We start from the raw sequence: 27,089 nt of genomic DNA, 5'->3' as shown, positions 1-27,089 counted from the left end.
CGCCGAGCGCACGCCAGGCCGATCCGCACCGTCATGTCTTCCTCCACGTCGCAAGGCGTTGTTGACCGTGTCCAGCATTTCGTCTCCGAGAACAAGCGTACTCTCATAATTGGCACAGCAGCAATTGTTGTTGCCATCGGTGGTGTCGCGTACCTTGCCTCGACGTCACGGAGCTCCCAAGGAGATGCTGAGAAGGGAGAGCGCAAGAAGGACAAGAAGAAGTCTTCAAAAAAGCGCAAAACGGTGAAGGATCAGGATGGCCCCATTCTTGAGGAGCGTTCGCCCAAGGTTGCTGAGGAAGAGACGGGTGCGTCGGGTGCAGTCATCGTTCAGTCATGCGATAGTAAATGGGTAACTACTTCAGAGGAGCTCAAGCTTACAGCGGAGCAGATTGCCCAGATGTCAACCGAGGTATGTGTTGAATTATGCACGTTATTCGGTTCTAAAGTGCGGGCGTAGGAACGGTCAAAAGCTGCCGCGTCATTGAAGGCGAAGGGCAACCAAGCATACCAGCAGCGCAAGTTCAGTACCGCCATTGACCTCTACACTCGTGCGATAGAAGTCACACCAAAACCGGAACCTGTCTTCTTCAGCAACCGTGCGGCTTGTGAGCGATAGGTTAACCGTGTTATTCGCAGCTGACGCGTTTCAGGCTATGTCAACATCAGTCCTCCTCAACACGAGAAGGTGATAGAAGACTGCGATGAGGCACTAAAGCTCGACTCGAATTACGTGAAGGCGCTGAACCGTCGGGCTACGGCGCTCGAAGCGCTGGAACAATTTGAAGGAGCATTGCGCGGTACACGCTCCATTCCATGTTGTGTAATGCGTGCGGCTGATTAACAGGTCAGACTACACTGCCGCCACAATCCTCGACAAGTTCCAGAACGAGTCTGCAGCGCAGTCAGTTGAACGGGTATTAAAGAAACTGTCATCCAAAAAGGCGACAGATATACTATCCGTACGTCTCGTCCCAGACAAGGGCCATTGATACTTATCCTATTCAAGACTCGTGTCCAACGTCTTCCGTCCCATACGTTTGTTTCGGCGTATTTCGGAGCGTTCCGGTCAAGTGCGGGTCTTGTATTTTTTATTCCTTTCTACAGCTATTAATGCCTCTGGCAGGATCGCTGCCCGTCCTCCCGGAAAATTTGTCGACCGGAGATAACACTTTGATCTTGTCTCTTCAGGCATTGACGGCGGGCGACTACATTCACTCACTGTCACTCGTGAACGAGGCTATTGAGCAGGGAATCTCTTGGAACGAGGGCAAAGCAGAGGCGCTAAACCTTCGTGGCACGTACAAGTGCGTATCTCTATGCTTCATTTGTGATGCTTGACCTGATATCAGTCGTCTTCTTTCCTAGGTTCTTGATGACCGATGTCGTCGGTGCCAAGGAGGATTTTCTTGCGTCAATTGATCTGCAGCCCTCACTAACTCAGACTTGGGTGAAGATTGCCAGCGTATACATGGAGCAGGGCGATCCCAAGAAGGCGTTTGAATGCTTCGAGGAAGCCATCAAGCATAACGCCGATGACCCTGATATCTACTACCATCGTGGTCAAGGCAAATCGCCAGTACAATTTATGTCTGACTAATACTGACATGCCCAACCATCATGTGCTCAGTCCTGTTCATCATGAACGAATTCACAGAAGCGGCACAAAATTACACGAAGTCCACTGAGCTGGATGACCAATTCGTGTTTAGCCACATCCAACTCGCGGTCGCACAGTACAAAGCTGGTAATTTAGTGAACAGCATGGCGACATTCCGAAGGACGCTCAAGGCGTTCCCGGGGCGTAGCGAGCCACAGAACTATTAGTGAGTTCGCTCCAGAAGATTGGAAGGCAAAAAATTAATAGGCATGCTATTTGATTAGCGGCGAGCTTCTCTTGGATCAGCAGCGGTTCCAAGATGCCGTGGAGAAGTTCGATCGTGCCATCGAACTCGAGAACTCGAAGTGAGGATGAACTCACTTGTTTTCTGTTGTCTTTACTTACGGCTGTGTCACAGGCCACCACCGATCAATGCGTTGCCCCAAGTTAACAAGGGGCTCGCGCTGTACCAATGGAAGCAAGACATCGGTGCTGCCGAGCGTTGTTGCCAGGAGGCGCTGCGGATCGACCCAGAATGCGAGGCGGCAGTGGCGACCCTTGCCCAGCTTAGCTTGCAACAGGGTAAGATTGATGTTGCGATGGATATGTTCGAGCGTCAGGCGGATCTCGCTCGAAGCGAACCGGAGCTTATGAATGCACTCACATATCAATTTGTGAGCGGAGTCGTGGGTCCGCTTGAATATCGGTGCTGATACCTTCGCGTAGGCCACGGCCGCTCAAGTCGAGTTCATGAAGAACTATCCGGCGATGGCTGGCCAGCTGAACCAGATGGCAAGAAACATGATGTGATGCGTAACACTAATGTTGTGGACGTTCCTGCAAATGGATTCGTATATATCGATGCTGAGTCGATTAGTGGAGCTTTCGTCCGTCGCACTTACCTACCTTAGTCCCATTCAATATAACGCCCATCACTCCTTTCTATCATTTTACCAACAGAGATATTAGCGGTGTTAGTGCAGCTGCAAGTACCTTAAAACTCGACTCATTGAATTGATTATTCAGGTCACACGTGGGGACTTCACAGGCTGTAAGTGTTCCTCAATGACCCTAGGGAGCGTCAGTCAACTGAAGTTGTATCGCCAGTCTAAGCTGCCGTGGGGGAAGCCTCACGTTTCGACCGACCGATCGATTCCAGTTGAGATCAAAATTACCAGGCTGTTGCCAAATGGTCAGTCTGAACACAAATGTGTGCTACTCTCCATTGCGTACTGCACGGCGGTGGACGATATATCTTGTCTTCGTTCCCAGCGGACGGTCTCTTGCTACTCGGCACTTCCTCTCCTTAAACCTTCCTCTCTTTTAACCTTACACTCCTTTGACCGTATTTGACTGCCGGCGGTCGTCCAGCGATGTCCATGTCCTTCGTTTTCAAGGTGTCCCAGTAAGTTGCATTTTCCCGACAACTCTCTCAGGCCGTTGTTCAATTCTGTCACAGACAGATTGCTCGCTTCTCTTACTACATCTGCTTGCACCCTTTCGTCATTCTACTGCTTCCTCTGCTAGGCAAGCTTTGTTCTGCTTGTCTTTTTCCTATCCTCCAGCTCTATGTACGCCTTGTCCTGTGGGCATCACCGCACCTCTACCCCTTCGTCACATTGCTGCTTCCTTTGATAGCCAAGCTTTGTTCAGCCTGTCTTGTTCCTATCCTCCAGCTCTATGCACGTCTTGTCATGTGGGCGTCACCGCACCTCTACCCGTTCGTCACATTGTTGCTTCCTCTGGTAGCCAGGCTTTGTTCTGCCTGTCTTTTTCCTGTCCTCCAGCTCTATGCACGCCTTGTCCTGTGGGCATCACCGCACATCTACCCCTTCGTCACATTGCTGCTTCCTCCGGTAGCCAAGCTTTGTTCTGCCTGTCTTTTTCCTGTCCTCCAGCTCTATGCACGCCTTGTCCTGTGGGCATCACCGCACATCTACCCCTTCGTCACATTGCTGTTTCCTCCGGTAGCCAAGCTTTGTTCTGCCTGTCTTTTTCCTGTCCTCCAGCTCTATGCGCGCCTTGTCCTGTGGGCGTCGCCGCGCCTCTGCTTGCACCTCTACCCCTTCGTCATATCCTTACTTCCTCCGGCAGCCAAGCTTTGTTCTGCCTGTCTTTTTCCCATCTTCCAGCTCTGTACACGCCTTGTCCTGTGGACATCACCGTATCTCTACTCGCACCTCTACCCCTTCGTCATATCACAGCTTCCTCCGGTAGCCAAGCTCTGTTCTACCTACCTTCTTCCTATCGTCCCGCTCTGTACACACCTCGTCCTGCGGACGTCACCGCACCTGTTTCGTTCAGCTCATCTGCTGCTCTACTCCTTCCTTATGCGATCGCTCTTTCATCCGCGATTCACCACACTCCTTCCCTACCCTGCGCGAATTACACTGCGATTTTTCTACCCTCTCCAATGTTCAATGAAGACCACTCAGTCACCTGCAGCGCTCGTCTTTCTCTTTCGCTTCTTCCGGCGCGCATACCAAACTACACGTGGTAGGCCTCCTCTAGTCATGGAGGACATCGGTGAGATAGTCGTACAATGTCCTCCCTGCCTCACTCACCTTTCTCTTCCAGTCGTTCGGGCGCGCATATCTAGACTATTGGTGGTACGCCTCCTCCAGTCATGGGGGACATCGGTGAGTTAATTCTTCATTCACCTCCCTGCTTCGCTTACCTTTCTCCTCCAGTCCTTCTTACGCGCTTACCGAAACTACTCGTGGAAGGCCTCTTCCAGTCACGGAGGACGTCGGTGAGATAACTCCTCGTTCTCCTCTAGCAGCAGCTTCGTTGCTCATGTTTTGAGAAGCAGGAGTGTGTGACCCTGAAGTTGATGACCAGAGGCCTGCTGAATTCGAGATCTAAACTTCCGATCTACGCTCATTCGCTTGACTTTGTAACTTGTAAATTTCACGGACACATGGACTCGTCTATTACTGTTTGTTAAATAGAGTTCTGAACATGTTGAACGTTGCTGTTGTCAGAATTTATGACAGACTTGGTCGACCGCCGCTTACCGATACCACGGGACGTTGACCTTGACCCACCAACACTTTCTTCGGCTGCAATGGTTTTTACAGGCTGTAAACTCTCTACGAACTTCAGGTCGTTTTCCTAGTTCTATCTGCTACGTTAATATACCTCACAGCATGGATACCTCGCAATCGATACCAACCACACCCACGCTGGATGTTCCCGGCTCGGACTCAGTTGCTGGATCAAGGAATTCGAAATCAGTGCGACGCTCAGTAGCGTTTTACCCTAATATGAACTCGTCCAACAAGCTCCAGAAGCCTTTCAGTCGCAGTGCCGCAAAACGGGAGAGTGTGATGGCATTGGGGAGCATAGAGCACCTTCAACACTACTTCACGAAGTCCGGAATCGCAGCTGAAAGCAAGTGAGTGACATAGTAGAACCTAACTAACCGCTCATGCTGAGTGCGCCCGCCAGCCCTTTAAACAAACCCAGTGGTGCGGTGCCCGCCATAGGAGGCCCATCCAACAGGCCGTTTCTCCCGAGGCTCAGAGAGTTCGACCTGCCGCCCCCACCTGTCGTGCCGGAGTTTGTGCCACCGGCATTCCCGCCCTTCGTCAAAACGTACGAGACGGACCCGGCAAACTTGCGCCCGGGAGTCATCGACGATCTCTCTGCGGTCGCAGCGGGATGGAATCTGGATGGCCAGCAACGCACGCAGGCACCAGATCCGAATTTGCTTAGTGTGGGCGGGAAGATCAGCGGTCACGTCGACGTGCTTGAGCTGCTCAAGATTACTACGCGCGCCGTGCGCACCGTGCGGAACTATCTAGTTTCCCTTCCAGACGAATCTGCCACGCCGAGGCAGCAGCAGCACTTCCGTCCCCAGAACCTAGCCAGCTCCCCTCTACCCAAGCGACTCGTCTCTCAACCCGACTCTGCCTCGGAACCTCTCACCGGCATCCGTCGCGGTGCCCTTGAAGTACTGACCGTGCTACGCGATCTGGAAGAGTATGCCCGCCTTCCACTCGAGGACGATGCGTACGATGCACGTTCAGAAAGCGAGAACGATTCTACTCCGGACGCAACCGCCACCTCTAGAGGGACATCCCCGATTACCCCCCTCGATGACCACGATTTCCTGGATGGAGAACCCACTGTGTCGATCTCGCTCGTCGATGTCGGCGGACGTAAGCGCTCGATACCCATCTGGGAGGATGAGGCGTCAATGTACGACGTGAATAACCTTAGCGAGGAGGAACGCGATAAGCGCGACCACTGGGATGAGCGGCTTGTTCTTGGTGGAGGATGGCTGTACCGCCAGGACGTGCGTTTGGACCAGCTCGATCGCCAACGCATGGTAATCGGAAAATACGTAGTCGCTGTTGACGAGGTGCTTTTCGGCGGCGGGTCGGACGGCAAGAGGGGCTGGGAGCGAGAGCGGGAGCGCGTCTCGAAGAAGGAAAAGGACCACCGCTCAAAGCGCAGAGTCAGCGAGGGAATCACACGACCAGAGGGGCAGACGGAGTCGCACAGATCGAGCCGGAGGGTCGTATCGACGGGCATGTTGGATGCAATGCGAAACATGGTCGTTACTGAAGAGCCAGAAGCTATGGAATCTCTCACGGAGGAGGACAGCGTAGACGACGAAGACCTGCCAGAGTGGGCAAAACGGTCAAGCTTCACGGGCGATCCACTAGGTGCTTCTTGACTGATATTGCTTGCTGAGTGTGCGCTAATTTCACGTCCAGGTCGCCTGCACGCCCTCTTGCTGGCGTACCTACCGTCGGCCCTGCAGCCTCTGTTGCCGTCCTCTTCTGCAGACCAGGCTGCTCTGTTGCAAGCCCTTTCCTCCGGCCAGCTGCTTTGCGTGGCGTACAACGTTGGCGTGCGCCGTTCGCGTAAGCCGTGGGGTTTCGTGAGCAAGGACGCGATTCACGACATTGCTGCGCTGGAGGCGCAGTCCAATGGCGAGGCACAACAGAGTGATAATGGTAAGCGTGGTTGGACTTTCCGACGAACGGATAACTTGCAACTCTGGACTGCGTATGTAAAACGGGCTCGATATTCTGAGGCACCTCGCTCATCCCAACTTATCTCCTCACTAGGGCTCTGAAACTACGTTACCTTGTGCCGATTATTTCCTCCACTAGTAAGGCGAAGCTGGCGAAGGAAGGCCTTACCCCCACTGTCGCGTCGACACCGCACGCTTCACCTTCCCACTCTGTAGTGCATTTTCCAGGCACTAACCCTGAGGACGTGCTCGTCTTCGACGCTGCTATAGTGGCGCGCCAAGAGAAAGGATGGGAGCATATGTTAGAAACAGTTGTTCTGAAGTGGGTCGAAGCTGTTGTTGACGAGCGCAGAGGTGACAGATAGGCTCGAGCGTCGTCCTCCGCCTATTAAATGGGCTGTATGGGGATCCACTCGTAATGAGAACGCGACAAAGCGCTGCTGTGAAGATTAGTTGAGACGAACGATGTACTGCACATACTCCATAATGGATGAACAACTAATGTGTACTCGCAGCGCCGCACATTGAAACGTGGAAACGTATGAAATTAGCTGACTACGCCAACTATGTGGCTCAGGTACAGAAAGGCACCTCGTCAGCTACAACTAAAGTATGTATGGTAAAGTAAAGTAAAGTAATGCAACAGTAAAGTCCTTCTGCAGCTCCGCTGAAGCTTGCTATTCACCTGTTCTCCTTGAAGTACCCGTAAGCATTCCGAAGTCCCACTCTCAGGAGGAGACGCGGGCACGTCACGTGGTCGTGTTACCGTGGCGCTCCCGCGTAGTCAGCTAATCTCATCGCAGTGTAAGCTGGATCCAGTGGCTGCATGGCCGGAACCATCCTGAACTCATCGTTGAGAGGTTCACTCTCCCCAGCAATGTAGGAATAACTATGGAAGCCATCCGACTTCTCCGAGGCTCTGGGTGCAGGTCTAGAACTACTCCAAATTCCAGATTCCTAAGACGGGGCTTACGACAAGGTTGGCTGTGACGCACTTCTTACCTTTTCAACTACTCATAATCTGTTTCCACTTTGTGAGTGCATTCGCTGTTCACCCGAAGGTATACCATCCAGTTAACGACGGGATATCGGCAGGCGCACACCTTTCTTAACCACCTCTGGATTGTCTCTTGCCACGTTCACGTTCACTGAGACGCATTGTAAATAACACAGGTACGGATGCATGCACCATCTCTCATACCCTGTAAATGACATGGCTGGATTGCATTCTGTATTCAGCAAGTAGGGCATGGTTGAGCAAGTATCGGCCTTCAAACTCCCACAGTCTGGTGAAGTCGCTTCAGACAACTTGTCTTCGGAGCAGACTTGTGGATACTTCGCCGGCGAGAAAGATGAAACCACGCAAAATCTGAACGCATTGCACAACTCGTTTGCCGCTGTCAACCATCTTCCGAATGAGCTGCTGGTGGAGATTTTCTCCTATGTCAACTGCGATGACTCCATGCAGTCGCACCACATGCTTTTGAATCTCACCATGGTCTGTCACTACTGGCGCGAAGTCTCCATCATGGCGCCGAAGTTGTGGACTAATATCGAGATCCCGAGCAATCTTGATTTACTGCGTCTACAGCTACAGCGTTCTTGCGATGCGCCTGTGAAACTATCCTACAAAGGAATTGGGGGCAGACATTTCGTGGACGACAACAGTGTGTGCCGACTTATGGACATGATATCTCCACATGCGAGCCACATCTATTCATTGCACCTCTCAGACTTCTTTGCCTGGTATTCCGCTCCGTCAAGCTCCCCGGTGGAGATGGTGCTTGCTGCGTTGGATTTTCCCATGCCGGAGTTAGAGGCCCTCAGTTTTGTCTTCGTCTCTACTCAATCCGCGCCCGTTCCCTTCGAGCCCGCAAGTGACCAGTTTCCTCGCCTCCGATCTCTATCTCTTTCAGGAGTCTACATTTTGTGGACGTCCGCGTTGCTTCAAAATCTAGTTTTCTTGGCTATTCAACTCCGCGATGACAGTTTTGACCCGCAAGGACGACTGTACGACTCAGCTTCAATGGATACAGTCCTTAACGCACTGGAGGCTTGTCTTTCTTTGGAGGACTTGAAACTAATCTGGTGCGGACCAAAGGTACCAGATACATCGAATCCCGCTCGCTTTGTGTCTCTCCCGAGGCTCCAGAGGCTATCTCTCGAAGATAACGCTGACACGCTTTCCGCGCTGCTCAGCCATCTTATTATACCTCCCCAGGCTACCATCACCGCTGTTATTGATGGCCCGTTACCCATGGGGTGGAGAGGATCCCGGATTGGATCTATCTCTCCCCAGGACGATCCTCTCCGTGATCCCACAAGACACATCCCATCTAACCAACTTGTCGGAGGTCCGTGCTATCGCGCTCCATGTGGATGGTCAGGGACCTTGCGAGTTCGTAGCGTATGACAGCCCTGATTGCTCTGAATCGTCCGTACGCCTCGAGATGCGATGCAACTTCATCTTCCCGGATTGGATGCCGGAGGAGTTGAATCGATTAAGTCTGCTCCCTATAGCCACCCGCGAATTCACGGAGCTGTTTGCGTCCATCGGAGCTCCTGTGAGCACCCTGCGCGTCTTTGGCTTCCTGGGCTTCATGCGCGAGAGGGACTGGGTAGACGCATTGGCCTGCTTTCCGCACTTGAAGCATTTGGGCGTTGGCTACGCGGGCAATGTGTGTGCGCTGTTCCATGCCCTGGACATACGAATGCCCCCTCGGCCACCGCGTGTCGTCTGCCCGCATCTACAGGTGCTGGATTTGGACCTTGTGAATACTTCAGCTTCGTTCGGGCAGCACTCTGCTGGGGCTCTGCTAGCGTGTCTGCGCTCGCGTGCGAGGGTAGGGGCTCGGTTGAAGCGGTTACGGCTTAAGGGCTTCGACGCAATTTTGTACCACAGGATCAGGAAGATGATGAAGCACTTGGTGGACAAATTCAGGTATTGTGATGCATATTGATTGAATGTCTGGCCATCATCATATTGACCTAGTCTTTGTAGCTTTGTCGCTGATCCAGGCTGTTGATGAACCCTGTCTGATTCGCCTACACCTGTTCTGCGCTTCGACTGGTGAGCTATATGATCCTCCCATCGATTCATCTCTCTAATTCTCATAGAATCATGATGCTGCGTAGGCTCTCGGCTTTCGCAGGCGCAATTCAATCTGTCATGGCGTCAGTTATTTCGTATGTTTGTTCTCCAGATTATTATCCATGATGGAATAATTTTTATTTAATATCGGTGTCTGTAAAATTGTCGGCGGCTTCCAGTAGCTTTCACAAGAAAGTTTCCCTGCCCTCACCATCAATTCCTGTTGCCGTGCGCAAACGAAGCTCCGGTCTGCAAGTCCTCGAATTCGCCTCCTTGTCTTCTCTCAGCGGTGCATGCGCCTTTTACGGGACACAAAGGACGCTAAGCACGGACATCAAAATCGCCTGTATTGTGCCCCTCCCTCAGACAACCGAGACTTGTTATGGTAAGTTCTCCTTTGTCCGTGGACAGTACTTGCGCCGCTCCCGGGCGGAACCTCCGCAGTGCTCTCCTTTGTGGTGTGCGGCAATGTCTCGTAACCTTGTGGTCTAGCACCACACAATGCAGCCCGGAAAGAATGCACACACGCCCGTCGTCGTTGTATATAAGGGGTGAACGACGGTCCACGGTCTCTCCGCAATGCTGCAAACCTTTCTTCGTGCGAATAGCTTCCCTGCGAGCTCCCGTTGCCTCGTCGAAATGCTCTACTACTTCATCTCTAACAACTGCAAGATGGTGGATGTCCCGCTGGCGGATGGTGGGCCTGACGCGGTGGACGCGCTCGATTCCCAACGAATACTGGGGGTATGGCTCATTGTCGCTTCTTCGTGGGCATCATCACTTACGTCACATTGCATGGTAGAACAGTATCATGTTCTGTTATGGATCGACCGACTGCATCACTGGCGCGGCCCAGCCTAAGGCAGGTGAGCGGGTCACACTCCTCTCCCTTCCTGCGCGTCAATTGCTCGGGCTGACCTTCGCTCCCAGGTGCAGCCCGGGAACTACGATAAAGATCGCATATGTTCTGGGGTGTGCTATTACCGCCACACCATGGATACTAGGTTTGCTAGCTTCGACGCGCGCGACGGGGCTATTGGTCCTCACTGCTTATCCACACCTATGCAAGTGCACCGTCATCTGACTTGGAGAGCGACTGTCGCTGTGCCCTCGCTGTCCTCCTCAGGGTTTCATCCCGCGTGCGCATCCGTGGACGTTCTTGGGGTGGGATGTCGCTGCACCACCCACACATCAGTGTGCCACCAAACTATGGCATTCAAGAACGGGCGGGTGGTGGTACTTCTGGTCGTGTGCTGGACCGCTCACTCATCAGCGTGCCACCAAACCAGTGTTCAAGAATAGGTACCTGAGTGGTGCTTCAGGTTGCGGACTCTTCTGTACGGCCTAAGATGAACTCTGGATGCTGGGAGATTAGGGGAAGGGTTTATCCTCAATATGAGAGTGGCTTGCATTCAATTCCAAGATGACACTGACCATCTACGCCATCCTCCGTGGGTCCCGATGTCTTCCGTTGTTGCGCATGGTGCAGCACCGGGGGGTCATCGAGAGTCTACGGAGGTGTGGCGGGGTTATTGGCAGCAGTGACACCCTTAAACGCAGGCGCAATAGAGACAGTCGATGCTGACTCGGTTTTGATGCACCAGGTTCAGTAGTCAAGTACACATGAAAGATTCTCGCTGTGTAACTGAATACTTTATTTAAAACAACTGCCTCATACAACTGCATATCTGGAAATGTTTTGCTTATTTTTTCTTCTCAGGGAGGTTGGACTTATGTGATCGGGTTGTTTCCAAAGCGCTGACGAGGTCCCTTGGCACACTTACCTTATCTGGCAACTCCCTTTCCCCTTACGGTGAACCACTTACACTCCCTACGTCATCGACTTCATCCCACTTAGCAGACGTCCCATCGTTTCGGTGTCGCACCTATCAGAGGTCGAGGAATGTGCCGAGCTGAGTTTGCGTCGGCACGAGTTGCTCGTATATAACGAGGACTACCATCTTTCGAGTGGTCGTTTAACTTTCCCCCGGACTTTGTTGTCCCTCTCTAAGTTCCCGGACTTCGAAGCACAAAGCGGCAAGTGGAAGGACAAGACATGTTTTAATATTTGTGATCATGATATTCTCCACACTCAGCTGCTCCCTTCTCTTCCCGACCTCGATTACACGGCTGCATCTGGGTTTTTCGCGTCTACTTCGTGCCCAGACGGGAACACACCCACCTCTCACGGCGCCGGGAGAAGCCGCAACGGACATGCGGGGAGGCGTCGTGGAGAGGGGCAAGACTCCGACGCGTTCAACGCGGGGTCGTCTAGCCTCCAGGGTTCCCCTGCCCGGGAATGCGGCGAAAATTGGTCGCTCGAGGGCGAAAGGTGGATGTTCGAGGGCGATCGCAGCAGTCGTCTCCTAAATGTCAGTACTGGTGTCCGCAACATCCAACGCGGGCTTCCGGCCTGAGCATACAGTGTGGAGTGTCGCACGAGCACCACAGCTCGGAGTCGGACCGAACACGAACACGGTCCGGGAGGACAGAGCGGTGGAGCATACATCCATCGAGGACGGTGCACTGCCGAACAAACGTCGGATTGACTCACTGGTGCGTGCCTTAAGCTACAGCCCTCGTCGTCATCTGCGCGCCTCACGACAAGGGATCAATAGACCGCGCGCTGCGTGCGCTCCGATGTGGACATGGATCACACAATCCCGGTCAATGCGATACGGCACGATTGACATGCGATGGGACCAGCGAAGGCGGGGAGAGATAGCGGGAGTAGAGAGATCAGAAAGAGAGGTATGGTGGCGAATGAGTGATGACGGGGGATGGAATGATTATCGGGAAGCAGGTACGTGGGAGGGTGCATTGTCAGAGCGCGCCATCCACCAAGAGCAGAACACCCGAACGAGTACCAGGGCGAGTAGGGGAACGAGATGATGTTGGGCTCTGGTCGGCCGAGGAGGGATCGACCAGTACTTGGACAAGGTGGACAGCGCAAGTAGGAAGAGCGCGGAATTCGCGCAGAGTCGATTGGTACGAGATAGCAGTGGAGTGCGCATCCGATCTGCTGGGTGAGGAGGCGTCCTTGGCGAGGAATATGCACGCTAAATCTGGGGCGCGTTGGCTGGCGGTGGAGGACGAGGACGCGTCCAGAAATTGTTAGGAGGCGGATAAGCCCACGTGATGCTCCCATCGGTGTCGACGCGCGTCTGCTGCGTTCCGTCTTTTCCTTTGCTCGCTCCCTGCTTTCCTCAAGTACGCACTCTCTTTCGTGTCTCTCCCTGAAATTCTACCCACTGACCATGTTCGCTCCACAGTCTCTTCACCGCCAGCAGCCTTCCCTGCCAGCCTTATTTCTCCTCCCTCTGTCCCCGGCGCCAGGCGACCCTCCGCACGCGCCCTCTCCTCCTCGACGCTCCACCAGCGCCCTCGCTCTCACTCCGATTTCTGCTCCGCCACCGCCTCCACCTCCGCTACCCCCGTATCCTGGCTGCCAGCCTTCTCCGCCTCATCCTCTGACGCGCTGTCGCGTACGAGCCCGACCCCGCCGTCACTCCGCCATGAGCGCACCCAGCAGCAGCCCTCCGCCGTACTCCCTCACCCCGCCCGAGCCCTCCTTTAGCCCAGCAAGCAACAGACGTGCGGCCTCGTCTCCCCACTTGCGCCAGCCCCAGTATCCCCTTCCGTCTCAGCGCGCCCGCCGTGCCCTCGTGCAGTCCGACTGCGACGACTCGGCCGACGATACTGCCGCGTCGGAGGACGACATACTCTATACCACATCGGCCAGCGCGAGCACCGGGTTTACAGGCGTCCTGCGGGCGCGTATCCTCGGCAAGGGCAAGGCTCGCGAAGATACCCTCAGGCCCATCACTACCGCTCCCGGTGTGCGATGCGCGGGCGAGACCGAGACCGATGGAGAGGATTCCGTGAGTGTATGCGTCTTTCCAGAATTTTTTTTGGCTGATACCTCTCCCAGCCGCGAAACCTGCCCACGGCGCGCATAACTGGGCCGTCTCTCCGTCCGCTGCCCCATACCCTGTCCGCCGTCATGCCCGCCCTCGTATCCTTCTCGCGTCTCCTTGCCATCGTGCCGGCCGTGTTCGGGACCGTATATCTTTCTGCTTGCATGCTCGGTCTGGGAGGGGAGAGCGACGTTTGGAAAGCCGAGTTCTTCGTCGCGGCGTTGTGGGTAAGCGATCGCGTTTTCACAAGTACATGCGGGTCTGAACCGAATGCGGTCGCCTTTTTAACGACATACCGTAGGCCGTGCTCACCGGCTGGCAGTGTCTCCAGATGACGACGGGCCTTCTCAAGCGCTGGCGTGTGTACTATTCCCCGCTCGCCACGCTCATTCGCCTCTTTGCACTCCAGGGTGAGTTGCGTTCCATCCTCTCCAGTTCTCTCCAAGTTCGCTTCGCGTTCCGATGCCAATTTGGTCGGGCGTTTTCACTTTGATGTGGACCGCTGGTGTCTATCGGTGAGGTGCACAAGGCGATATTCTATTCGTTTCTTCCGGACCATTTCCTGTGAATCTGGTTTACTCGTTACATCCATCGGGACTACTAGTCTGTCCCGAGCTTTCGTCTTGCACTCTGTCGTCTGTGTCGCGTTGCTCGCCAGCCAGTCGTGTAACAAGGTGCATGTTCGATTCTCCCGATGACCATTTCTGCGGCACTTCCATCCTCTGCTCTTCGTCTGCATTTTCCGTCGGCGTGTCGTGCGACGTAATACTGGCTGGATTCAGCCGATAATCATTTCTGTGGCGCTAGTCCCATTCTCCGCGATTTCTATGGCCCAAACTCTATGGAGTTTGGTCCGATGTGGGCTCGTTATGCCATGAAGCATGGAATGTTGAGTGTCGCTGCGTCACGTTAGCACCGACTTGGTTTCTTTCACATTACTCTCTGAACCCGCTAGTCTGAATTACACGACAAGAGTACTGATCTATTCACTCTCCACATGCTCGTCCACATCCAATGCCGAATTTGGCCTGTTCTTCACACATTCTGCTGCCAATTCTCGTTTTTCTCTGTGCTAGCGATCTGCTGGCCGGCGACGCACCTGACGTTGACGCTGCTGGATTACGAGAAGCGGCCGGCGCTGTGCTGGGCGGTGGTGGGCACGACGACGTGCTGCTCGCGGAGCATCCAGCTCTGGGTCACCTCCAACATCGCGCCGGCGCCCCTGCCGCATCCGCCTCCGCCGCCCGCGCTCGCGGCCTCGCATTCCCGCCCCCTACACCCGTCTCACGCGCACGCGCAACACGACTCGCCCCTCTCGGCGCTCGCGTCCGCGCTGGGGAACGTCATCGCGGGCGGCGCGCAGGACGAGCTGGAGTGGAAGCGCGGGCGGCGCCGGCGGTGGGACTGGGCGGAGGTCGGGCGCAAGTGCGCGCTTCCTGCGGGCGTGCTGTATTTTGTGACCGCGTGGGCGGAGATGATCAGGCGCGAGGTGGAGCGGGGCCCGCCGTGCTAATTTGCTGCGTTGTCTTCTTGGGGCGCGTTTTTTTCTCGGGCGTGAACTTGGGATCTTGACGGTGCGTGCGCCTTGTGCTGGTATCGCGTTTGCGTTTGCTCTGCTGTCTGTGTGCGTGGTTGTCTTGCGAGAGGTGGGTGGTGTACGCTAGGATCGCGTCGCGTAATTATTCATTGCGGGTATGATTCGCGTGTGGTGCTTCAAGTTGCAATTGAACCTCTTTACATGCTTTGCTGGGTAGTAGTGTACACAATCTTGCTCTGTAGGTCAGTACTGTAGATGTGGAGATTAGAGTCGAGGTTGCTTGCAATTGATACTATCGCTGTCCGCTGTCTGCTGTGCTGCCTACCGCCGGTGGCTGAACATCTGATACTGCATCGTGGCAATCGGTGTGCGATGGCGAGTGCGAGCATATGCATGACAAGCATGCGGTGTGTATTCCGACGGTGAGGCCTCGAGGCCGGATGGAATGATGGAGAAAGAAAACAGCACCAAAATCGATCCAGGCCGCATCCGCAGTGTCAGAATGACAACGATGGGGCCGCGGTGTCCAGTCCGAAACACTCACGGCGAGGAATAATGCCGCTTACATGTCCGAGTCGTATCGCTCGGCGGGCACACCGCGTTATGACTCATAAACAGAAACACACAGAAAAAGAAAAGCAAAAGCACTCCCATCGAGGACGCACCGAACGATACAAACCCCCCGCCCCCGCCGCCGCACATCGAGAAACGGAAGCATCAACGTCGGCAAGTGCCCGCGCACCGTCCTCGCCGGTCGGGGGCACCGATCTGTCAAGACGCTCTCGACAGATCAGCGTCTCTGGCCAGCGAGGCAGGCCCCAAAGCACCCGTCCGAACCATATACCACACGGTCCATCAACGCGCGTTCATCCAGCATTAGGAGGAGATCCCAACTGATTGCAACAGCACAGAATCAGAGCTGAATTTGGGGGGGAGGGGGGCACCTCGAAACCCAGTGCACCTTCTCTCATACAGCACGTCGCACAGTTAGAGGGAGGAGGTGAGTCTCTGACCTGCGGGGCGCAGCGCGGAGCGGGAGCCTAGTGGAAGTTCCAGGACCGACACTGCCGGTGCCTGCATCGGCGACCGGTGTGGCTTTCTAATCCACATAGCACAGGGCAGGCACAGCACCCCGGGTATGGTGACCCACTTTCTCCCCGCTGCTGTGGTAAGTTCATCTGAACGCGAGCTACCGGAAAGCGTCAGAGAGGGGTTCGTTATATCGAGCGCCGTCATGGAGTTTCGGCGCTTTACGCAGCGGGGTGTCTTGGCAAGACGGATCGACGTCAGAGACCGTCATGGAGGCACATATGCTCAATGGACGTACGGGGTCCGGCATTTTCTGGGCTGGCCTTCCACGCTGGGCGGGACATGGCTGGTTCAGTTCGAGTGAGTCATGCAAGGTTGAATCGGCGAAGCTGGGCTGGACTTACTGCATCTGCATTGGCTTAACATCGATTGTGTCGTTGCATGTAGAGCGGAGACGACGATGCTGATGCGGCCACGAGTTCGTGTCCGCAGGTGCCATGTAACTGCCCCCCACCATTCCGAGAGTCATGATGTAGCACATGATTGTGAGGGGGTGTCTTTGAAGGAGTAGGCATGCATCTGCACATTTGTTCGGCCTTCTTCCGTGAGCGGCGCCAGGGAGGCGCGGAAGGACATCCACTCTCTTGCGGTGCGACAAGACGAATATGAGCGAAACGAATTGAAGATAAATATAAGACGCAGAAAATTCGTAGCGCAGGTCATTGCAGAGCGAATCCACCATTGAGCGACGAGCGGAAGGTAATGAGAATGGGCATTCTCGCCGTAGCCCTTAAATAGTTGGAGAGGCGCGTTTCCCCATCCCCATCCATCATTGTGGTGGCGGACGAGGACAATGAACGGAGCGGTTACAATGGAGATCGCAAGGACTGTGCGGCGTATCAGAAATCCTGCGGCGACTGCATTATGATAGCAAGGCGGCGAGGAACAAAGGAAAAAAAAAACATACGACAAAGGAGTCAAATCGGGCTTCTCCAACAAAATGGAATGAAATCACTCTTGATGCGATACCTGATAGTTACCGTCAAGTCTGTATCCTTATAGATAGCAGACACCAGGCATGGATATCCTGAGGAACGAAGGTTGAAGCACAGTGTCGGTCTGCCTTTGGGAGACTAACTGTAGTGCAAGGAGCATGAATGCATGAAGACGAACCACTAACGTACAAGGACTCCCACTAAATATAGCCACCACGGTAAAACTGTGATGGAGATTGTGGGCATTAATTATAAGATGGCTGATTCATGAAAGACAACGTCCAGTCACCGCAAGCAAGGAACCCAAATGCTACCTCCGAGGTATATCTTTCTCGTACTCCGCTTCGGCTTAGATCGTCCGCCGGACAAAGCTAGGGACAATGGCCGACTTCCGGCTCCCGAGATGACTGACGCACTTGTAATAATATGTCCTCTATGACAATCACACCCAGCTTCATGAACACCAATTGCAGCTTATGCATAAGCTCTCGCTCCAATGATGCCAAGGTCGCTAGAGGAATTCCGAATCTCGGAGGAGACCAGGGGAATATCATACCATGGGAGCCCGGTAAGATGAAACATTCCTGCATTGGCACAGGAAGATTCTCACCCAGCCAATTGCAGCACCAACAGCATTTCTTAGCAACACCGATGACATTGTCAATGTCCTAGAATGAGTCAGGGGTCATGCATGCAGGAAGGCAACTTATGACGCACTTGGAAGATTGCCATTTTGGCGGACATGTCAATGCCAGATGATGCAATTCCGGAATTCGACATGGCCTTGATGGCCATGAGAATGGCCTCGCAGTGTACTGAGCCTCGGAAACTCTTGATTTGAGGAATCGCATACCGAAGATTCTTCAAAATGGTCTCCGTCGCGATATCCGACACATGCACACCCGGAGGGAAGAATCGCTGCATAACCGAGGCTAGAAATTCGTCATTAATCACGTCTTCCACCGACTCCATATCTCCGTCGGGGTGTGGGATGCGAATAAGGGCGAACTGCAGGGGCCGGCCGGTCAACAGAACGTTATGGGATGTGAAGAAATGGACAGCGGTATGCCATGCCACCAGCATGCGGATGTATCTGAGAGGAAAAGTATCCTTTCCTAAACTCAATACCTTTCCGGGACCCAATTCCAATTCGGGATCCAATGCCTGTATTTCTATAGAGCTATCAGTACATAGCCGGAAAAGCGGCAGAGACATTATCAGGTACCTTCGTAAATCTGTTGGTCCCTCAGACTGACCTCCTTCTGCAAGTCCCTCTGCCAGACTACCGAGCTATGAGTCAGGTAATAATGGGGAATAGTAGAGAACTTACTGATTTGCGCGTTGTACAAACGTAGCGCGAGACAGGGTAACTTGAAGATTGATTCATATACTTGAGTGGATAGGAGCTTGTCAATGTGGGCATGAATATCTACCACCTTGTCCAATGTGTCCCCGTTCAACTGCTGGTGACTTTCTCGGATGGCGCTATCGATAGATTCCAGAGAATCGTCGGCTTTGGACAAGTGCTCTGCAAGTGCCCAAACCCAGGACGCAGCCGTCTCGGTATTGACAACATACATATCCTGGTCCTGTCGACGGACCAGTGGTACGTCGGATTCCTGTAGAGCTCCGCCAACCGACGAAGCCGGTATGAACTTCTCGGCAAGAATATCTCCCACGCTGGGGAGTCCAACATTTGAGAATATCGAATACATCCACAGCCCAGATTTTGTGCCTCATTTCGCAGCGTTGCAGCATCCTCATGCAGGATCGCCTGGAAATGAGCCGTAGGAAGGAAGTGAGACAAGTCGTGAAAGAAGGATCACTTCGTGGCGGTATCTCCCGGAGTGCTGCAATTACGTCTCTTGCGTGCTCTTTCAATGCGATGCCGACCTCCAAATCACTATAAAGCGATGAGGAGATCAAGTCTACTCGAGATTGGCTGTCGAAACTTACTTGGAGCTTCCAAGACTGTGCAAAGTCTTCTTGCTGGGATGGACCCAATCTATATCCAACGCTCCCGCCAACTCCTGTAGCGGTTGAGAGTCTTGCGATGCTGCGAGCATATTCACAGGAGTATCCCAGTTACTGTCCTGTTCGCTGATCACCACCAATGTGCCTTCAGAAGTAGATTTTCCCGTCACGGCAATAACCTTCGAACCGTGGGCATCGTCAGTAGCCTGAATTCCACCGCCAAGTAGAGTGGCAATGTGGTAATATGTTTTTGTGTGTCCCGACTGCGGGCCTGCAATGTTCCGTGGCGCCTTGAGAGAAAGCTGGAGTGTGTAGAGTACTGTCGTGAGCGTCTTGATCCGCCGAACGAGGCGGCCGTATTCTTGTGAATCCACGGCATTCTCAGACATATTGGGCGTGGCGGTGAAGGGACGATGTGAGGGACAAACATGACCTCCCCCATAATTCCACAGCAGTGTACGACAGCAACCCCTTTCTACCCCTGAGAATCATTGCAGTGAGAAAGCACCATATGAGTATGTGTAAGAGAACATGACTCATTGTGTTCGACTCGTACATTTCTAGCGACGTAGTGGTACAGTAGTGGTACAGAATGTCTGGAACTGGAAAATACACCGTTCTCGATGAGACAATCTGTTGTTTGCCTGTGAGAGTCTCACACGATATATGTTGTGTATTTGATTGGTAAATATGCCACGCTCTGCACAATACGTAGCTCTCGATCTGTAGTGATACAGCAAGAATACAAAATCACTTTGACCGACCTGCATCGCGAGGTTAGTGCATGCTGATAAGCATGCGCTTCTCGAGTAGTTTAAGGGGCAATACTAGCAGTCACATGGACCCCTGCGAATCAACTAAGCACCTCCCTGGCATACTGATGTATCAAGTAATGATCGCAAGCTGCTGACGACTGTGAGTTATTTACTGAGCAGTTTGGCTGCAGTGATGCTGAGAGGCAGCTTCGCGGTTTTTGCGATCCCGCATCATTTCGAAAAGAGCAGTAAAAAAGACCACACTCTCCAGTCGAACCCGTCATAGCACTGTACAACATCTGAGAAAACAAATCCAAGAAACCAACAAGGTCTACAAAACAGATCAGCCAACTGTCCTAGGATCGCAACTCACCGTCAGCCTTGGCCTGCTAGAAACCGATCACATGGCAGCCATACTGCACGTACCTGCGCATGTCTGCATATCACAATAGTATAGCAGCCGATACGCTCCTCCGAGCCTCCGACGCATCGCATTCGAATACCTCGACCTTCCTCTTGATCATCTCTATCGTCTCCATCTTCAGCCTGAAACGCTGGCGGGACCCATTTAGTATCCTCCATGAGAACGTGCCCAGCCTGCAACCGCGCGCCGCACGTCTGTCCAGACACACGACAACGGCCGCAAGGAGCTGCGGGTCGAGGTGGTTCGGCAAACCGAGGTGCACTAACTCGGGACACACGAGCTCTTCCTCCGCCTCCCCTGCGAGGCACCGCAGGAGGGAGACCGCTTCCTCCGCGCCGATGAACTGGACGTGCAGACGCTGCAAAAGGGGGAAGCTCCGGAGCGTGTCGCGCCATGTGTCCACGGTCCCACCCATGCCGCTCGTGCAGAGGCTGCGCACGGGAGAAGAGCCGAAGAGCTGCGCGAAGGCGCGATAAACCGTGGATGCACCCTTCGAAGGGGCCGAGCGGGAAAACTGCGTGTACGCTAGCCTCACCCTGAGCTTCTGCGCACTCGCCGCGGTCGCAGTGAGCTCTAGATCGAAGCTCAGGAGTGTGGATAAGGATATCGCGACATCAGTCACGTCTGTGAGGTTCGGCAGCCGCGTCCTCCCAGAAAAGAGGAAGGGTGCGCACGCTTCCTCGTCACTCATCGCGAGGGTAGACTGCCCGCGGATGTCCACGCATGTTTGAGCAGATATCCTGAGGTAGTCGAGAAGACGCGGCATATCCGGCGACATGTTCAGGATCCCTAGCTGAGAAAGCCTGGGAAGTGAGACGATGCTGTTTGAGTGCCAATTCTGAGCCGATTTCCGCGGCGGATGCGTGATCGAGAGGACATGCAGATCCGGGCAGGCCTCCAAAACGTCGAGCAGCATATCCATGGATGGAGTGTGACTTGAGTTCAAGTGGCCCAACTGCAGACTCACGAGACCGCGAAACATGGACAGGGATAACGGGATGAATATTCCTGAGAGGGAGATGGAACGAATGCGGGGAAATTGGTTCTCAGCGGGAGCAAACAATAGATCATCTCTCTTGCCGTGGTGGGAGCAGCTAAGCTCCAGGGTCTCAAGAGAGGGAGCCGCGAATATCAAGTTCGACAACAGGATCTGCATCTCAGAGCGAGATAGCCCAAGCCAACGTAAGCTTCGAATGCGATGGGCATGGGGCAGGATGTAAAGAATCACTGGTGGAACAGTAGGAACAGTACCCCAAAGTAGGTTGGGCATCGAACCAGATGAATAGACATCCAAAACCGCATCCTGGGAATATTGTAAAAAATGTCGCAAAACCCGTGGATCCTTCGAGAGGTCAATGTCGGTCCACAGTATCGGCGTACCCAGGGCAACCGTACGCCAGTAACTACAGATATGAGTGAGGCGTATCCAGTTCGCATAGGTCTTTGGGACTGAATGAGCTTTGACGTTGTGGAATATCTCAGCCAAGAGCTCCGGAGGAAGGCGATTGACAGGGAGTGATGTGTTCCAAGATGAGATTGAATTGCATCTTGTCCCCAGAGATTTGGCAACCATGTAGAAGCCTGGCAAACCAGATGAGCAATGTGGTGTTTCGGTGGGGGATTTATAAGTCATCGATACGGTATTAATGATTGTAGTTTGAAATTGGTCTGAAATTGGGCCCATCGACCACAACTGAAACAACGTTGGCTCAAAGAGGCAACGTTGTTTCGGATAGGAAAAAAATGTTGATACTCACGTTCGCTATCTACGTAGGACTTCAGATATGTCGATCACAGAGTTGAGACGGGGGTCTACTGAAGCTTCCTAAAGAACAAAATTACATTGTAGAAACATCATTTCATAAAAACCATCGCAAGATTTGAGGGCTGAAAGAAAAAAATTGAGCTTACCTTGAAGAGCAGCTAGTCGCAATACACCAGGAGCCCAGCCACCTCCTCCTCGCTATCTAAATTCACCGGTCGTAGCACAGAAAATCACCGCGACCTCGAATGCGATCAGGAGAGCTTGGCCATTCGGGAAGATAGGAGTCCTCGAGGAGTTTATTAGGCCGAGTTGCGTGCGCCGCTGCAGTCGGCATCTGAAATCCTACATTAATGGACGCCTTGCGTCACGCAGTCCCGCGGTTGCGCCACCGATAGTACTAGTGGTGCAGCTCGGTGAAAGATGATTCCCGACTTGTCCAGGATCAGTTTCATGTCTGGAAACCGGTGAAGTTGTATCCAACCTCGCGTGGAAAGTTGACCTCCAACAAGTCCTACATCGTAGTCAATACTCACTGTTGCCTGAGTGCCTGGGCCCTACTAGGACCCCTGACAATAGGTGGAGAGGCCTGATCCAAAATTCCGAAAATCAGCCCCAAACATCCGGAGAAATTTTGTGATTTTTTGGCCCATACTTCCGGATGAGATCAGACCTTCGTCCAATTTTTGGGCTCCTGTCCGGGTACCGCATCAGGCTTTTCGGCAGCCGACCGCCTATATAAGGCAGGTATGGGCGCTTCTGAGAGGCGGCGGCTCCGCCGCCGGCTCGAGGTCGGCGCTTGTCGGCTTCCGGGGCGTGGATGGCCGGCTGAGGATCAGGCCTTCGCCGAAACTGACAGGAACTGCCGGACATGAGATCACCTCCGGAGGCCTTCAGGGCCCTCCGACGTCCGGATGAGATCAGGCCTAAGGCCTCAAAAATCCCAAATTTCGTCCGGATAAGTCATCAGGCCTCTCCACCTATAGTCAGGGGTCCTGCCCTACTGTGATTGACATGGGCGGCTACCGTGCACACGTCTACACAGGTCTACACGCGCCGGGCAATTGCCGACTTAATATTACCGCGATGCACCCGCGGCGTTTGCTTATGAGACATTTCGCAGCAGTCACAGGAATTAGATCTATGTGATTGCTAACAAGCTCTTTCGAATAAGACAAGTGGACGAGGACTCCGCACACAAGATTAACGCTCTATCCAATATGCCAGTGCCAGTGAAGACTGCGGCAGTGATGGTACAGCTTCAGGGCCCTGATCACGCCGTGGATGACGTGGAAGTATCAACTGTGGATGGCAGCAGTGACTGTCGTCTCCTTGCGCTAAAGCGTCATGACTGGAGTTAAGAAAGGAATAAGCCTTAGCAAAACTACAGCGTTGGTCCACGAGTGTCAGGCCGCGGTTTGCACAAGGCCCCAAATAATCATAATCACGAAACCTGGTCCACATAGGAGTCAAACATCCTAAGTTAGAAGGGGATATACACAAAACATGGCGAGAACACGTACAATCAACGGCAACTCTGGAGCGCAGCTGCCCTTCGAGCATCGTTAAGGAGGAATACTCCTGGGAAAGATGAAAAGTCCCTCCAGCTTCGGCATCGTAAGGGTAAATTGGGAGAGCAACTTCTCGATGGCAGGCTTCGTGATCGATGTCAAATGCAGGTTCCGTATACGGTGTCTAACAGGCAGAAGCATTGACACTATGTCCTCGTGAATGGAGGGAGGGATATCCGGCCAACTGTTGTCTTCAAACTTGACATCGACCAATGCACTTTTCGAACGCTCCAGCCAGAGATGCAAGAAGGGTATACCTAGTCCCACGTCTATGTCGGTCCACAATATAGGCAAATCAACCATGACGGCGTGCCAATAACGACAAACTTCTGTAAGCTTCCACCACTGGTGCGAGATGCGTTGTCTAAAATCATATCCCTCCTTGTAAGCGTGAACGATATTCACGAGCAGTTCATCGGGAAGTCGATTGATAGGCAAATAAGCATTCTTGAGAAACCTGGTGTGATACTGCTGATTCTCTTGGACAGACAAGGTCGCGTTATCGCTTGAAATACTAAGGGGAGGGGGAAACTTTGGAAAGACGGTGTCCAACATGTGAGTCAAAGGATTGCATTCAAGTGCTGACAAACTTGCATACAAATCAGTATCATTGCAATATCAGAGTTTTCGTCATGCAACGCACAAGTCAGTTAAGATGTTACTAGTGGAGCAAGGTAGCGTCCCACGAATGAGAGACTATGTTCCACAAAAGTTCAACGGATAGGACTTGCTACTAGACGAATGACCCAGTAGTAGTGGCCTCACGCACTCAGGCAGGTTAGGCTTCGGAGAGCAAGCGCGCAACAGTTGTTGACGACTGTTGTGGTTTATGGATGCGTTTCAATGCGATCACGTGATTTTCTCAAGTTCCGAGCGGTTGGCCCTTCAACGTTTCAACCTCTCTGGCCTTGCAAGCAACCGTCATCAGTGGTTCCATCAAGAGAATATGTAGAAGCGATCTTGTCATCGGAGAGGCGTGGCCAAACCCCGATTCACAATACAGGACGGGAAGTAGATAAGATATGCCTCATTCATACACGACTCCTACCACGTGGCCGGTTTTGTCCATTCTCCTCCTCGCACCTCGACGCTCTGAATAATCGGTTCCCGCACGATTTTAGCTATGGCGAATACCATAATTTCTGCTGGAACCGATTTTCTTTAATTAATGTTGTTGTCGAAGAGAATGCAAATCAGTTGCCACGTGGAGTGGTCGCGTATGAATGAGGCATATCTTAGTAATATGTAGTGAACGTTAATATGCTCTAAGTTATGGTGGTCATACTCATCCAGTTAAGTACGAGGTCAAAACGTGAAAATTTACCACAAATTAAGATAAAACACAATGAACCGCGAACAGGAACATAACGACCTGATCACCCACCATAAAATCCCAGTGAAATTTTGAGTTTTCAGAAATGAAGTCGTACCCTGTGGAATTCTACGCCCTCCACGGCAAGGAGTCCGAGACTGCATCAGTAAGCTCTACAACCTTCTATGCGAGTTTGAGCTCCGGGTCCCGAGATTCGACGAGAGAAAGACCCTGCATCCCGCGTTTGCGCTCCGCGCCTACAGTGAGACAATCAGTCATGGCAGCGGCGGTACCGTCGTACAGAGTAGCTCCGGAGATCGCGAGATTTGGCAGGCGAGGAAGATCAATCCGTCATTGGGACTGTCTGGAGATCGGAAATATTCGCCATAGTTCCCCACCTCCTACCTGTCCAGCGGGAAATGGCGGAGAAATTAACGCCGGTCCGACTCCGACACCTTCTGTAGGTCGCATAAGACCTCACAGGCGAGTTTTTGAAAATTCGTGCGGCCTTCCAGAGATCAAGGGGGATGATAAGAGACGATATCTGATCATGCCACAAATCCACACGCAGAATACGGACATCCGGCTTTGCGTACGCTTCAACCTTAAGTGACCGGCGGCGCGAATGAGCTGGACGAACTGAGCCTCATGGAAACCCTTCCCGTATTATGAGGGAGTATGTTTTCTAGTGAGTGTGCATCTTCGTGGCTGTTGATACTATTGCCATGAATCAATTGAATATTGGTTATTGTACTGTGTAGCAGAAGGGACAATCAGTTAAATTATACGCCATGTCAATGACCTGCCTGGACAGAGAGAAATATTCGAAGTGGAGGAAGGAGACATACCGTGTTGAATCTGGATATGTAGCAGTCCGGGGAGAAAGTTTCGACCTAGACCAGGGTATGCCTCTAACATGTCCAGGAAGCTGTCAATTGTGGGGAGGAGATGGCGTATGAAATTGTATCAACCCGAAGCAGGCAAGACGGCTTGGCATTACAGGGAGTGAGGAGACTTATAAGCCCTGTAGCGAGAGAGTGTGCAGACGAGGAAAGTGCTCCATATCCGGGATTGGCACGGACACCCGTAAGGTTGGCAGATGAATCCAGAGGGCAGATACCATAAAGTCTTCTAGATCTGAATGCATGGGACAATCAGACATAGACAAGATGGCTTACAACTCTTCATCCCGATGCTGACCCACTTTTAGGATTGGATGGACCATGGGCACGATCTCTACTAAGCAGGCATTTTGCGCAGCCTTGTAATAATTAGGATGCCAAACAGGATGCCCGAACGTCCAGCAATGTGTTCTACGAGCGGTCCAAACAGATGCGAATATCGAGCTCTTTCCACAGCATGGGTGTCGAAAGTGCGACTGCATGCCAACGGCAGCAAATTCCTATGAGTTGTACACGGCATCCTCAAAGTTCTTGATGCTACAGATTATCTGCACAAGCATCTGGTTTAGAATGCATCTCACCAGATGTGGGTGTAGTTGGCCCTGTGCTGTCAATCTTCCGATATCCGAGACATTTTCGGAATCGTTGTGCGCCACAATTTAAAAGACAGAGCCGTTCCTACAGTTGGAATTCACTTGCTTTTGGAACGAAACTGGATCAGGCTCGTTACACAGAGTATTGATCAATTGAAACATGGCCCTTGTGTGCATGAACGAAACAGGTGTTGCACCATTTGCAGGAGTCCCTGAAGCCGAATCAACTGACAACGCGTGATTTCAAAATGGTACTCTACGGCGACTCACAAATTCTTCCAAGATTGAGGCGATGAGATGCATGAGCACAGAGTGCACTGAATGGCCTCAAAGCCTAAGAGTTGGCGACTGGGATTCGGAACAGGTGACTCTCTGTAAAGATGAGAAGTCCAACTAAGTCATGTAGAGTCATTAAATAGTCGTGTACTAGTCAATTTGGCCAGAATTTTGTGTTTTAGCTACCAGCCTGTGACTATTTTTGTCAGGTTTAGTCTACAAAAAGTCGAGAATTAGTCTGGAGTTGGGGAGCGGTAACGACACCGCAGCCACCAAGTAAAGTCAAACAATAGTCCGTCATAGTCATCCATAGTCAAATTTCAGTCATAAAGTAGTTAAACTCCAGTCACTCTCTTTCATCGAAA

At 52.8% G+C, this 27,089-nt stretch overlaps 11 protein-coding genes across 11 annotated transcripts; 7 read left to right on the top strand and 4 right to left on the bottom strand.

The window, feature by feature from the left end:
• Positions 1–33: 33 nt before the first annotated feature.
• On the top strand, positions 34–2,409 carry SCP_0803720 (Mitochondrial import receptor subunit tom70; the record flags this gene model as incomplete). The annotated part of the gene is made up of 12 exons (XM_027760962.1): positions 34–307; positions 365–411; positions 460–607; positions 653–799; positions 852–961; positions 1,009–1,072; positions 1,126–1,306; positions 1,368–1,567; positions 1,630–1,825; positions 1,884–1,964; positions 2,018–2,273; positions 2,326–2,409. 12 exons carry the CDS (start codon positions 34–36, stop codon positions 2,407–2,409), a joined length of 1,788 nt encoding a protein of 595 aa, XP_027616763.1.
• Positions 2,410–2,972: 563 nt separating this feature from the next.
• SCP_0803710 (predicted protein) lies at positions 2,973–4,421 on the top strand (the record flags this gene model as incomplete). The annotated part of the gene is made up of 5 exons (XM_027760961.1): positions 2,973–3,004; positions 3,059–4,125; positions 4,177–4,238; positions 4,290–4,351; positions 4,409–4,421. The coding sequence occupies 5 exons, from the start codon at positions 2,973–2,975 to the stop codon at positions 4,419–4,421; spliced, it is 1,236 nt and encodes a 411-aa protein (XP_027616762.1).
• A 327-nt stretch (positions 4,422–4,748) lies between these two features.
• Positions 4,749–6,951, top strand: SCP_0803700 (predicted protein; the record flags this gene model as incomplete). Its single annotated transcript, XM_027760960.1, has 4 exons — positions 4,749–4,996; positions 5,050–6,272; positions 6,324–6,618; positions 6,681–6,951. 4 exons carry the CDS (start codon positions 4,749–4,751, stop codon positions 6,949–6,951), a joined length of 2,037 nt encoding a protein of 678 aa, XP_027616761.1.
• An 884-nt stretch (positions 6,952–7,835) lies between these two features.
• Positions 7,836–9,612, top strand: SCP_0803690 (predicted protein; the record flags this gene model as incomplete). The annotated part of the gene is made up of 3 exons (XM_027760959.1): positions 7,836–8,940; positions 8,993–9,527; positions 9,588–9,612. 3 exons carry the CDS (start codon positions 7,836–7,838, stop codon positions 9,610–9,612), a joined length of 1,665 nt encoding a protein of 554 aa, XP_027616760.1.
• Positions 9,613–10,256: 644 nt separating this feature from the next.
• Positions 10,257–10,630, top strand: SCP_0803680 (hypothetical protein; the record flags this gene model as incomplete). The annotated part of the gene is made up of 3 exons (XM_027760958.1): positions 10,257–10,421; positions 10,480–10,543; positions 10,608–10,630. 3 exons carry the CDS (start codon positions 10,257–10,259, stop codon positions 10,628–10,630), a joined length of 252 nt encoding a protein of 83 aa, XP_027616759.1.
• A 1,417-nt stretch (positions 10,631–12,047) lies between these two features.
• Positions 12,048–12,367, top strand: SCP_0803670 (hypothetical protein; the record flags this gene model as incomplete). The annotated part of the gene is made up of 2 exons (XM_027760957.1): positions 12,048–12,233; positions 12,296–12,367. 2 exons carry the CDS (start codon positions 12,048–12,050, stop codon positions 12,365–12,367), a joined length of 258 nt encoding a protein of 85 aa, XP_027616758.1.
• A 448-nt stretch (positions 12,368–12,815) lies between these two features.
• SCP_0803660 (hypothetical protein) lies at positions 12,816–15,107 on the top strand (the record flags this gene model as incomplete). The annotated part of the gene is made up of 5 exons (XM_027760956.1): positions 12,816–12,887; positions 12,950–13,558; positions 13,609–13,821; positions 13,896–14,004; positions 14,671–15,107. The coding sequence occupies 5 exons, from the start codon at positions 12,816–12,818 to the stop codon at positions 15,105–15,107; spliced, it is 1,440 nt and encodes a 479-aa protein (XP_027616757.1).
• A 1,274-nt stretch (positions 15,108–16,381) lies between these two features.
• SCP_0803650 (hypothetical protein) lies at positions 16,382–16,701 on the bottom strand (the record flags this gene model as incomplete). The annotated part of the gene is made up of 3 exons (XM_027760955.1): positions 16,382–16,397; positions 16,459–16,506; positions 16,565–16,701. The coding sequence occupies 3 exons, from the start codon at positions 16,699–16,701 to the stop codon at positions 16,382–16,384; spliced, it is 201 nt and encodes a 66-aa protein (XP_027616756.1).
• An 825-nt stretch (positions 16,702–17,526) lies between these two features.
• On the bottom strand, positions 17,527–18,735 carry SCP_0803640 (hypothetical protein; the record flags this gene model as incomplete). Its single annotated transcript, XM_027760954.1, has 4 exons — positions 17,527–17,823; positions 17,873–18,327; positions 18,381–18,437; positions 18,486–18,735. 4 exons carry the CDS (start codon positions 18,733–18,735, stop codon positions 17,527–17,529), a joined length of 1,059 nt encoding a protein of 352 aa, XP_027616755.1.
• Positions 18,736–19,107: 372 nt separating this feature from the next.
• On the bottom strand, positions 19,108–19,518 carry SCP_0803630 (hypothetical protein; the record flags this gene model as incomplete). Its single annotated transcript, XM_027760953.1, has 1 exon — positions 19,108–19,518. One exon carries the CDS (start codon positions 19,516–19,518, stop codon positions 19,108–19,110), a length of 411 nt encoding a protein of 136 aa, XP_027616754.1.
• An 809-nt stretch (positions 19,519–20,327) lies between these two features.
• On the bottom strand, positions 20,328–21,578 carry SCP_0803620 (hypothetical protein; the record flags this gene model as incomplete). Its single annotated transcript, XM_027760952.1, has 1 exon — positions 20,328–21,578. One exon carries the CDS (start codon positions 21,576–21,578, stop codon positions 20,328–20,330), a length of 1,251 nt encoding a protein of 416 aa, XP_027616753.1.
• Positions 21,579–27,089: the final 5,511 nt, after the last annotated feature.

Source organism: Sparassis crispa (genome assembly GCF_003851025.1).
Source record: "Sparassis crispa DNA, contig_000007F, whole genome shotgun sequence".
Lineage (NCBI taxonomy): Eukaryota > Fungi > Basidiomycota > Agaricomycetes > Polyporales > Sparassidaceae > Sparassis > Sparassis crispa.
This window is presented reverse-complemented; position numbering and strand designations above follow the sequence as displayed.